Here is a 13359-nt window from a genome sequence, read left to right as displayed (position 1 = left end):
GGAGGCGGCTGGAAGGCATGGTGGGAAACAGAATTCAAAACTTAGTACTTATGACCACTAGAAAAGACTGGGAAATAATTCACATTGTTATTAAAAAGAAACGTTTTATGAGCTACCTTCGAAAAAAAAAAACAACAGAATAAAAACGAGGTAATTTAATCAAAGTATGTTTCCTAAAATACTTTTAGAAATTCTGCTAAGTTCTGAAATTCACAATAAGGAAATCCAACTGCCTGTAAGTCGAACCATCTATTTTGTATTTTTGTAATAGACAGCTAGACTTAGCAAACATTAGTAGATGCTAAGCTCCTTGATCAAGAAAGCAATTCTTACTTAGGACTTAAAAAATTAAAAAGAAGACTAGGTAAGATATGGACTTTAGCTATGACACATTTGTTCAGATACAAAGATCCTTACTTACACTGGGTCATGAAGGTAGTAATTAAGAAGTTGGGTATCATGACAAAGACAAGCTCCCTTCCCTTATCTTTTTTTTTTTTTCCCTTCTCTTATCTTAATGAAGACTCTAACACTGGAGTACACTAAAGACAGACCTATGAATATTACATCACGATTAAAGATCTACCTTTCAAATATATGCAAAATTTCAAGGTTAGCTGCACCGCTAAAAAAAGGAATTACCTAATTAAAAATACGAACAGATCATTCATTAACTTCCTTGTTCAAGAAGTATTTATTTAGCACCCATCTTGTACCAAACACTGTTTAGTCATTAGAAATACTGTAGTGAACAGGACAGGTAAGGCCCTTCCCTTTTCCAACATATGTTCTAGAGAAGAGAAATGTGCAATAAAAAATAGATTACCGTAAGTACTATAAAAGAAATAAAAAGAACAACATGACAGAGTAACCTGGAGAAGATCTCTCCTGGAAGTTAGACTGAGTTGAGGCATGAAGGATAAGAAGTCAGCTTTGTGAAGAGTGAGGAAAAAGGGCTCCCAGCAGAAGGAATATCAAGTATAGAAAGTGTGGGGTGCCTGAGTGGCTCAGTGGGTTAAGTGTCTGACTCTTGATTTTTGGCTCAAGTCATGATCTCACAGTTCGTGGGTTTGAACCCTGAGCCTGGCTCAACACTGGTAGTGCAGGGCCTGCTTGGGATTCTCTCTCCCCCTCGCTGCCCCTCCCCCACTCACGCATGCTCTCTCTAAATAAATAAATAAATAAATAAATAAACTTGGAAAAAAAAAAAACGGTATAGAACAGTGACGTGGTAAAGAGCTAATGTATCAAGGAAAAGAGAAGGGAGACCATTGTGACTACAGAATAGTGAGCAAGGAGTAAAGTACACAATGAGGCTTCGAAGACAGGCAGGAATCACACAGTGCCTGAATGTTTACAGTCTTATTCTAAGAGTAACCAAAACTTCTTGAAGGATTTTATTTTTTTTAATGTTTATTTATTTTTGAGAGAGAAACAAAACACAAGCTGGGAAGGGGAGAGAGAAAAGGGAGACAGAATCCAAAGCAGGTTCCAGGCTCTGAGCTGTCAGCAGATAGCCCGAACTGGGGTTTAAACCCATGAACCATGAGATCATGATCTGAGCTAAAGTTGGACACGTGACCAACTGAGCCACCCCAACGCCCCTTTTGAAGGGTTTTAAAAGCAAACACCTGACATTTGATTCAATATTCAAAACAAAAGAAAATCTAACTCTAGCTGCTATACGAACAGTAATAAGTAAAATCAAAGTCCTATTTTAAAGTTTCAAACACGGTATTTTTTCTATTTGTAACATAATAGTTTTAAATAGACATGACACAGGAAAGTTTTACCTTGATCCAGAACCATAAGACTTGGATTCAATTCCATGAAGGCAATCTTGCAAAGAGCTAATAAGAACTTTGCAGCGATCATCAGCAGATACTTTGGATTGTTTAATTAAAGAAATTGCAGTTACCAATGTCTCAATAGCACTCCCATAATCACCTATGAGGCAAAGGAGAGGGGTTGAAATGAAATAAATTTTGTTTCCAAAATACCCCCAAATCATTTGGGATAAAAGTGATAAAGCATTTTATAAAAGAAGAACACTAAAGTAACTACAGAAGACATCTTCATTTCTTTTTTAAGGGCTTCACCATTTGTAAAAAGCTTTTATGTTAGTAAAATTAGCACAGTTTGTTTATTATTACAGACATGTGAAGCACAGGTTATTAATTTGTAAATATGAGAATCAGTTGCCTTAAGGTCCCCAACACATTACATGTCAGGACTAAAATTTAAATCCATATATAAGAATTTAAAATTATGGGTCTATTCACTGCACTGTGACATATCACTTCCCTCAATTTCTTTTAAATAAATACAGGTAATGATTTGGAAATACGAACATAAATACTAAATATAAATTACCAGTCCTCAAGATTGCACATAGTTTTAGGTCATTCCTAGTAACATACATAAGAAATATTAATATAGGAAGAAATATACAAACCAGCACTGGCATCAGACACAGCTCTTGAAATAGCACTGCTTGAGATTGCCCTATTTCTATTCATGATTTCTTCAAACTCAGCTTCACTCAATGGCGTTCTTGCAGTATCCATTTCCCTTTAAAATAAAAATGAACCTTAAGTTGCACTCAACACATTTTTCAGTTAGTTTTAACAGTATAAAACAATTCATACTAGTTGCTTGTGACAAGTGTCTTAGGGCTAGTAGTTACTTTTCCAGACTGAAGCATGCTATTTACCTTACAAAGAGAGCAAGTCTAAGCAAAATTCTACAACACTACCTTTCAGCTGAAATAAAGTAGCAGCTTGGAAACCTTGTCTTTCTGGAGATCAGGGATAATGTATTTATAGATCTATAATATTTTTCAGTCATACAAAAACATACATAATAAACGGTCCTGAATGTTATAACATAAGGTAGTTACACATTATTAGCTCTTTTATTTATATATACATACATTTAAATGTTGACAGCAAAAACTACAGCCCTACACAATCAAGGAATTTGGTTACATTTCTGTTTGGATCCTCTAGGCACAGGGCCCAACTCACAATAGAAGGATAACAAATGTCTGATTAATTAAAAGAACTTCAGGCGGGGACAAGATCTTAGATCATCTTGTTTGCCACTGAATCCCCAGAAGAGTATCTGGCAAATAAAAGATAGTAAGTGTAAACATTTGTTGGAAAAAAGTGAATTAAATGCCAAAACTTTCTAAAGCTGCTGGACAACTCTGAAAACTGTACATGTACATTACATGTCGACTATACTTCAAAAAAAAAAAAAAAACTGTACATGTACAGTACAGGAAAAGGTAAGCGTTCTTCCATCTTAGTTACTAGTTACAAGATAGGACACTGAGTTGAGGGAAGCAGCAGCAGTTCATTCCAATGCAATGAGGAAACAGCTAATCTAACTTTTTACATGCTTTTAAGGTATTACTCTCATTCCCAAAACTTTATAGACATCCTGACCAAATTATAAGTTGTTCAAAATCCATGTATAATTTCAACTAAATGCTGTGACTTGTGCCCATTCTATCCCTCTTAAAAAAAGAAATCCCATGTAAGAGTTTTCTCCAATTTTCAATAAAAAATTAGTCATAAATAACCATCACCCTCCAATTCTTGAAAACCTAATACTATCAAAATTCTATTATGTTAGGAAAAAGATACGAAACTCAAATTTTATAGTCAAACCAAGTCACCTAACCCACGCCTGTCCTCTAAAGGTGAACACTTAATATGAAGTCACTAACTGGAATTCAAGTGAACAGAAGAAGTTATACTAGCCCAGTAGTTATTTTCTAAAGAAAACAGAGCCATTTTTGGCAGTCATAAAGATGCAACCTCTATGAACAGATAATGGTTAATGTGCTTTGTTTACAACATCAAATTTATTGCCATGTGCCTGTGCAAATGCATGGAATTAGGCAGATTCTCAAATCCATTCCTTCAGGACATTTTCAGACAAAATAAAGTACAAAGTAGTTTAACAGTGATAGTTTAAAAATATAAAATCAAATGACAAACTCAGAAGTAATTAAAGAGGGCAAATTCAAATGGCTCTTAGAGATTATAAATATAGCTCTCTAAATTATGTTTTGAGTATGGATAGTTTTTAAATTACTTTGGAAGGGGGCTAAGAGATCATTTACTTCAATAATGGTTTCAAAAAAAAAAAAAGAAAGAATGGTTTTCACCTAGCTCTTCTCCAAGGATCACCATTAATTACTTTAATTTCCACAACTGTGTTTTACAAGTGTTTGTCTACCCAAATATACTTGTGTATCATTTAATGTTTCCATTTCAATTAAAAGTTAGTAATTTGACAGTCGGGACTCCTGATCAGCAACGAGATAATCAATAGTACCTATCCAACAAATTGATCGAATTCCTAAAATGAAGAAGGAAACTTTAGTGCTCTGAGTAGTATCATCAAAGGTAAATGAGATTCACTTTAAAATCTTAAAAGTAGCTTGAGGATCCCATTTGCTCACTTAAATTATCTTTATTATTATCTTTATTAACCTCTTTTAACTTAAGAAATAATGGAAAGGAATCTCCATGAATTAGTGACTTGCTCTAAATCACACATCTTTGTAAGTGGTGAAAGGGGATTATTCCCAACGCTGTTTAGTATGTTTTCATCATATGATACTGCCTCTTCTAAGAAGAGCAAACAATACAGAAAATTAAATATCTGGGGAAAAGCCCATAATTAAAAAACAAAAACAAAAACAAACCTCGGCGATGAAACGTAGAGTATTTTTTACCGATCAAATAACACACCAAGTCTACTGTCATAGATACATACTGACTTACCTGCCAGGAGGCCCATAGTCACCCCTATCATACGGTGGAGGTCGGCCATATGGATCTGTTGGTGGTGGACCCCGGCTATCTGATGTAGGCATGCCGCTGTTAGTCGGTGGAGGAAAGAAAGCCGGGTTCACATGTGGAGCTGGTGGTGGGGCACCTGGAGGTGGTCCAGGAAGATGCGGAGGAGGAGCAAGTGTAAGGGGTGGCCCAAGAGGGCCAGGTGGGCGCGGTGGAAAGGGGCCTGGAGGTGGAGGTGGTCCCTGTTGTGGAGGTGGTGGACCAGGAGGGGGGCCGTAGCCCGGAACTGGAGGTGGAGGGCCAGGAGGAAGCGGACCCAATGGAGGCTGCCCAAAAGGTTGTCCAGGAAAAAGAACTGGTGGTGGTGGGCGATCTCCTCGATTAGGAGGCCCAGCTAGAGGAGGAGGCAGAACCTGACCAGGAGGTGGAGGACCTGGTGGACCAGGTGGGCCTGGAGGACCTAAGGGTGGACGTGGTGGAGTCTGTCCAGCTATAGAATAGAGGAGAGAGAAGGAGAGAGAAAAAAACCACTTCAATAAGGTATTTTAACCTTAATGCCAAGATTATACTTTTAAAACACAACTCATAGACCAAGATTCTTTCTCTTTAAATGAAACCCATATGGTAAATGCTACACTAACAACTATGAAAGTGAAGTACATCTTTACAATTTTAACCAGCTCAATTTATGCTTAAGAAAAATTATTGAAACAAAAAACGTTAATAAACATTACAATGCTTAGAGATAGTTTCCATCTTTCAGTGTACACACACTTCTTACAGTGAAATCACCCACCTTATATTCTACTCTGATGCCAAGCTAGAAAGTGAAACAAGGAAAAATGGTCTTGAAAGGATTTTTTAAGAGGTAAGAAAATAAGACGGATGTAAATATTCTATATATAAGTCAAGCAAGTTTGGAGAAAAATAAAGACCTTTTAGGCCAAAAATGGGTATTTCCTCTATGCTGTGCCCCATATGCCATGGAATCCTAGTTTCCAGGAACAAAGGCCGAGTTCCTTTAACAAGATGCTTGATCAAATTTCCTGGATTCCAAAAATAGCATAACAAGGAGAGTAAGTCACATTAATAATGCATTACTTGAAAAAGAGAGAAAAGGAAAAGAGGTATTAAGGTAGACACATTTTATCCATGGTAATTTAAGAAAAATTTTACCTGGAAAAGGTGGGGGTGGCCCTCCTGGTCCTGTTGGTCCAGGAAATCTGTCCCCACCGGGAACAGCCCCTGGAAAACGGCCCCGTCCTCTACCACCTTGTGGAAATGCTGCACGTGAACTGCCTCCTGGAGGACCAGCTTTACCTTCCCCAGACATTTGTCCTGATTGTGTAGCTGTAAATATCCAAATACTCATAAATAGCATTTATTAAAATAGTCCTCTGAAATGTAACCACTGTTATTTAGAAATAACTACTTCAAAGTTCACATATGCTATATACTAACTTGCAGATGTCTTGGGCCTGTCCAAACTACATGAGAAGTACTGGATGGAAACATTCACATCTATTTAAGTTCTTTTGAAGTCTCAAAATATCCAGAGTTAAATGTATTTCCAGTGGGTAAATATGAGTTACTTTCAAAATACCAATACTCAGCAGCAGCCAAGACTAAAATTCTCCAACAGAAATCTGAATTTCAGTAAGCACAGATTATTTAAATTTCGTATCATATTCTTCAGTTAAGTCTTAACTGCTAAAACATTAAAAGAAAAACAGCCACTTGAATTTGTTAATTACACGATTATCCACCTTATCTCTTTAAGTGAGAGCATTTCTAAGTGTTGTTAATGGCCAATCTTTTCTATATTCACTTTACCAAGTGGTGAAAGATCTTGGTGCCAAGCAGAAAATCAATGAATATTTTCTGGTTATCAGTGGTTTCTCCCCCACCATAACACACATCCACATAACTTCCCTTCAATCTAAAGATTAGAATGTAGTTTCTTCCTTTCTCTAGGATGGGAATGACAGGACAAGACTGGCAGAGCTATAGAACTTGCACACTGTTGTAGAATATTGGGTCTGTGACATCTAGAGAAAAATGGGAATAAGTTTCCAGTATATAGGACCATAGCCATAAACCAGTAATCAAATCAAATTTAAGGGATAAACTTTCTAAAATGGATTCTCCAATGAACTAAACATTAAAATGACTTCTCTAGTGTAACATCTAACAAATGCTAGCAACATTGGCTAAAAATGCACATCTTTTAATAAAGGCCTCTGAGGGATTGCTTACTTTTCCTGGACTGCATTTCAAATTGACTCAGGAACTGTTTATTGCATGGAGTTACAACAGGATTCTGACCATGAAGTTCTCTTTTAGGCAACAGATCCATTAACTTTTTTGAGGATGCTTCAGATCCAACACCAACAAGGGCAAACCTAAAAGATGTTTAAAGGGGCAAAGACAGAAAGTGAGGAGGGATTAACAAAGCTACTGTTATTAAAAAGGAAATAGTATGAATTTACCTTTAAGAAAAATGAAAATATTTTTTTAAGGTAAAACTATACAAGTTCACACTTTCATCCTTAGCTTTTTCAAAATAACAACCTACCATACAATTCACTCAATTAAAGTGTACAATAAGTGTATATTCAGAGTTTTAGAACGATCACCACAATTTTAGAGCATTTTCATCATCTCAAAATGAAAGCCCATACTCATTAGCTGTGACTCCATTTCCTCCCAACCCCCAACTTTAGGAAAGCACTAATTCACTTTCTATCTCTATGAATTTACCGATTTTGAACATTTCATATACATGAAATTATACAATATGTGGTCCTTTATGAATAGCTTCTTTCACTTAACATAATGGCTTTAAAATTTATGCATGTTGTAGTATGCATCATTACTCAATGTCTTTTTATGGCTGAATAATATTTCACGATATGGATACAACACATTTAAAAAAATCCATTCATTAGTTGATGGACATTTGGGTTGTTTCCATTTCTTGGTTATTATGAATAATGCCACTGTGCAAACATGCTCAACATCACTGACCAGAAGGGTAATGTCAGTCAAAAACCACAATGAGATGCCATTTCATACCCACTAGGATGGCTATAATCAATAAGATAAACAGTGCTGTTGAAGATGTAGAGAAACTGAAAATTTCATACACTACTGACGGGAATGTAAAATGGTACGTCACTTTGACAAATAATCTGACAATTCCTTCAAAGGCTAAATATAGACTTAACATAGGGGTGCCTGCGTGGCTTAGTTGGTTAAGCGTCGACTTTGGCTCAGGTCACAATCTCACAGTTCATGAGTTCGAGCCCCATGTCTGGCTCTGTGCTGACAGCTTGGAGCCTGCTTCAGATTCTGTGTCTCCCTCTCTCTCTCTGCCCCTCCCCTGCTCATGTTCTGTCTCTCTCAAAAATAAAATAAACATTAAAAATATTAAAGATATATATATATTTATGTGTATTTATATATATACTTACATACATACTTATATAATACATATATACGTATATGTAATATATATATACAGTTAACATATAATCCAATAATTCCACTACTGGTATATATATACACCTACCAGAATTGGAATACATATGTTCATATAAAACTGGTACAAGAATATTCACGGGGCATTATTCACAAAAGCAAACATGGAAACAACCTCAATGCCCATCAGATGATGGATGGAATAAAAATGTGATATAACCATATAATGGAATAGTATTTAGCCATAAAAAGAATTAAGTACTGATACATGCTGAGACATGGCTGAATCTTGAAAACATTATGCTAAGTGAAAGAAGTCACAAAGGACCACATATTATATTATTCTATTTATAGAAAATATTCAGAATAAGCAAACTCATAGAGACAAATTGTTAATGGGTATGGGATTTCTTCTGAGGGTCATGAAATGTTCTGGAATTAGTGATAACTGTAAATATACTAAAAATCATCAGATTGGATATTTTTACAATTTAATGTATTTATTAATTTAACAAATATGTATTGAGCACCAACTCCTACATGCCAGGCACAATCCAGGGCTAGGGATACAAGAGTGAACAAAACAAAAATCCTTCCTCTTGTGGAGCTTACAATCTAATTGGAGACAAGACAAATAAGTAAAATACACTATAATAAAGAAAAATAAAGAAAGGAAATAAACTGGGGATAAAATTTCAATTTTATCTGCTCCTACCCTACAGTGATATGAGCAGAAGCTAATATTTTGCATAGGGTGATGAGGGAAGGGAATTCTTTCAGGAGAGTCCTTAATGAAGTGAAAGAGGGGTGCCTGGGTGGCTCAGTTGGTTAAGCATCTGACCCTTGATTTCAGTTCAGGTCATGATCTCATGGTCTTGAGACTGAGTCCTGCATCGGGCTCTGCACTGAGTGTGGAGCCTGCTTTGGATTCTTTCTCAAAATAAGTAAACAAACATATTAAAAAAAAAAGAAAGAAAGAGATCCATGTGGATATTTGGGGGATATAACAAACCAAAAATAAGAAACAACTGGTGTAAAACTCCTAAGCAGGAGTGTTTTTGAGGAACAGCACAGACAAACATTGCTGAAACAGCATAAGGAAGGTGAACAGTGGTAGGAATAAGGTCAGGCAGGTGGTGGGGAAACAGATCATATAGTGCCTTATAGGGCCACAGTTAAGATTCTGGCTTTTACTCTTAGTGATAGAGAGCCATTAGAAGATCTGAAAAGGCAAATATTGATGGCACTTTTTTCCAATATTTACATTTTTTAATAGCATAAGCCATAGGGGATTTGGGGTGAAAGCAAGAACACAGGTAGGAGGCTATTACAAAAGTTTGAGTAAGAGATAATAATGGCTTGGGCCAGGTAAAATAATTACTGTAACACACAAGGTATGATGGAAAGAATTAAGACATTAGAGAGGATGTGCATTTATGGATAAGTACGTTTAACTCATTTTACCAAACATGTTCTAAAACCTGTGAATTGTAATCCTGTTCCTTCTTTTTCCACTAAAAATATAAGCACAAGGAAAAAAACCTGCAAGTATATTCACTAAAATGTTAAGAGTGATTATGGATGGTGAGCTTGTAGCTTTTTATTTTCCTACTTCTGGGTATCTGTTTTTTATAATATTCCTATAATGATCCTATCTCATTCATATAATTTAATAGTTTAAAAAATTGAGCAAAACATTTACGTTACATTATTTTCCAGTTGCCCATCTTTCTCCATCCCTTAATCACAGGATAATAATGCTTCTTCAAACTGTCATTTCAAAAATCATTTCAACCACAGAGAAAACTCAGGAAAATTAAATAGACCTAATCTGTCCACACTTCCAGTTTCACTAGTTTTAGTGACCTAGATCACAAGGTAAGTAAAATCAGTACATATCTCTGCCCAAGAACCCTCTGCCAATGTGGATAATAAAGCGTGTGAATGGTTAACATTAAGAATAGCTACTACCAAAATTACAATCTCTAGTTTCTAACGTATTAGGAAAAAAAATGAAAACAAGATTCTTACCCTTTTGACTGGCCATTTGCCCGATTTTCAAAAAATTTTATCTCCAAAATATCATTTACTCCCAAAGAATGAACTGCTTCAGTTAAGTCTTCATCTGTTGTCCACTGCAAGATATTTCCCCCTCATTAACCATCGAAATATAACCAAGATGTTTATTGTTTCAATTTAGTTTTTAAGGGTAAACTCAGAACAAACAAAAGACCATTAACAGTGCAAATCTAAGTGCAATTTTGCCAGTTGGTCTCCAATTTTTAAATGACACAAAAGCACCTGAGGACATTAACTTCATCCTTTGATAAGTTTCAGAAATTAGAAGGTATATATCCTTAGAGATAAAATAGACTTTTTTTACTTTTAAAGAATTTCTGGTCTCTCCCAACTTCAAACTGCTATGACATTACATTTTTAATAAAACCAATCTCACTTATCACTTCTCTCCCTAAAGGAAAATTACTTTGGGAAACAAAGTCCACCTTATGTTTGAGTATAAGATTTAAAAAAAAAAAAAAAAAAAGGGGGCACATGTATTGAGTACCTATCATGTACTTTATATCAGATATTTAACTCTTAAAACAACCCTATATTAAGTCCTGTTAGTATTCCCATTTCACACATGGTGCAAAAGTTAAAAGGCTTGTCTAAGATCACAAAAGTAATAAATGGAGGAGCTAAGATTCAGTTTTATTTAGCAATCACACTCCTCACAACTACACTGCTACAGTCTCCAATATTATAAAATTGCTCAGACTGAATGATTATGGAGATGGGTTCGTTTTTTAAAAATGTGAACATTTAAAAATAAAATGCTACTTAAGAAGGGTGACAAATGTTAATTTATAGACGATTTTTGAACTTTCAAATTATGCAGTAAATGTTTCTAAGAGAGATGAGGGGAGCCTGGCTGGTTCAGGTCATGATCTCACCATTCCCAAGTTTGAGTCCCATGTTGGGCTCTGTGCTGACAGCTCAGAGGCTGGAGCCTGTTTTCAGATTCTCTGTCTCCCTCTTTCTCTGCCCCTCCCCTGCTCACGCACACACGCACGCTCTCTCTCAAAAATAAATAAACATTAAAAGCAGGAAAGAAACTCAACAAGCCTGAAATATAAATTAGATGCTGAAAACTTTTTTTTAAAGTAATCTCTCCACTCAACATGGGGCTCAAACTCACAACCCCAAAATCAAGAGTCGCACGCTCTTCCACCTGAGCCAACCAGGAGACCCTAATAATGAAAGCTTTTAAAAACCAGGGTCGTACTGTGCTTTTCCCTACAGTTCTGAATCCTGGTTTCAGACCTTATGTGAGTATTCTTCTTCCTAAAACTAGGATACTGTAAGTATAGTAGTAATAGAATATTACATTTAAACTCGAGACAACTGAACTATATTTAACTGGAATCTCTACCAAAACAAGTTGAATGACCACAAAATTCAAAACTAGATCTAAAATTTATAATGTTCTAGGGGCACCTGGGTGGCTCAGTCAGTTGAGCATCACTTCGGCTCAGGTCACGATCTCGTGGTTTGTGAGTTTGAGCCCCACATCAGGCTCACTGCTGTCAGATTGTAAGTGCAGAGCCCACTTCAGATCCTCTGTCCCTCTCTCTGTGCCCCACCCCGGCCTGCATTCTCCTAAAAATAAATAAATATTAAAAAAAAAAAAAAAAATAGGGACACCCCCCCCCCCCCGGGTGGCTCAGTCAGATAAGAGTCTGCCTTTGGCCCAGGTCATGATCTCACAGTTTATGAGTTTGAGCCCTGCATCAGGTTCTCTGCTGTCAGCACAGAGCCTGCTTCAGATCCTCTGTCCCCTTCTCTCCCTCTACCCCGCTCCTACTCTCTCCCTCAAAAAATAAATGTTAAAAAATTTTTTTAATAAAAAAAACAAACACCAAAAAAACCCACAAAATTTATAACGTTCTAAACATATTTGTATTTCCCTCCTCACTGCATAAACAAGTATACAGAGCAACAAATCAATAATTTATTTTATTTTATTTATTTATTAGTATTTTTTAAAATACTATGAAATTTATTGTCAAATTGGTTTCCATACAACACCCAGTCAGTGCTCATCCCAACAGGTGCCCTCCTCAATGCCATCACCCACGCTCCCCTACAAATTTTTATTTTATAAAAATGGAACAGATTAACTATGTGAACAATTCAAAACCAACTACCAACAAATTTAATTCATACATTAAGTTTACTTACCCATGTCAGATTTCCGATATACAATGCAATTCTCTTTCCAGTATACGTATAGACAACATTTGGTGCTGCTCCTTTACCCACATCATCACCAACAGTTGGTGGGAGAGTATCCATGTAATCACGGTCTTCTGGGGCATCTCCATTATTTGCAGATGGAGAGATGACATCATCATACAAATCTATCTGATCATGCCCACCATATTCAGCTTCCTGAGACACAGAAATAATGCCCTAGATTATACAACAGTCAGACTACCACTAAATAATAAGAATACAAATTCATTCAACTATTTTGTTTTAAAAATCCAGTAGAAAATAAAGCCCCAAAGATCTCTGTACAAATCTTTAGGCCATAGATGTAATCTTGAATGGTGCCTCTAAAGTGAATTTTTACACAATAAATGCTATTTTCCCACTGATATATGTTATAATACAGGAAATAACGTTCCTCAGGGAAAAGAATACGTAGACAAAATACAGTAACAATATAAAACTTTTCTTGGAAGTACAATATTCTGAAAGTAGAAATAACAATACATAAATGCAAATAGATGGACTTTAAAAAACAATACAAAAATATCACAAACTTAAATCCATTATAAATCTTTAACTGCAGAAAAATACAACTATTATTTTCTATGATACTCAGAATCTTGTTTTTCAACTCTGTGAAAGATGTTAGTTTTAGAAAAAAGCACACTGAGCTAAGCCAACAGGAAGGGATGAAGAAATGTGGGTACCTAAATTATTCCAAAATCATAACAAATCAACAGGAAAAGAGAAACTATAAATAAAATGAGTAAGACTATTCAAATTAGTATCT

At 35.8% G+C, this 13359-nt stretch overlaps 1 protein-coding gene across 5 annotated transcripts in view; it reads right to left on the bottom strand.

The window, feature by feature from the left end:
• CPSF6 (cleavage and polyadenylation specific factor 6) overlaps positions 1–13359 on the bottom strand; it is a 33478-nt gene that overhangs the window by 12702 nt on the left and 7417 nt on the right. For 3 of the 5 annotated variants that reach the window (XM_042992724.1, XM_042992725.1, XM_042992728.1), the window contains exons 2-9: positions 12537–12746; positions 10326–10429; positions 7071–7216; positions 5991–6164; positions 5750–5860; positions 4800–5304; positions 2456–2571; positions 1794–1947 (exon numbers count right to left, since the gene is read on the bottom strand). In XM_042992724.1, coding sequence (XP_042848658.1) covers positions 1794–1947; positions 2456–2571; positions 4800–5304; positions 5750–5860; positions 5991–6164; positions 7071–7216; positions 10326–10429; positions 12537–12746 — 1520 coding nt within the window. The remainder of the gene's footprint in view (positions 1–1793; positions 1948–2455; positions 2572–4799; positions 5305–5749; positions 5861–5990; positions 6165–7070; positions 7217–10325; positions 10430–12536; positions 12747–13359) is intronic. The other 2 variants (XM_042992726.1, XM_042992727.1) reach the window with 1 other exon arrangement.

Source organism: Panthera tigris, chromosome B4 (assembly GCF_018350195.1).
Source record: "Panthera tigris isolate Pti1 chromosome B4, P.tigris_Pti1_mat1.1, whole genome shotgun sequence".
Classification (NCBI taxonomy): domain Eukaryota; kingdom Metazoa; phylum Chordata; class Mammalia; order Carnivora; family Felidae; genus Panthera; species Panthera tigris.
The sequence above is the reverse complement of the archived record's forward strand: the minus strand, read 5'-3'. Positions and strand labels throughout refer to the sequence as shown.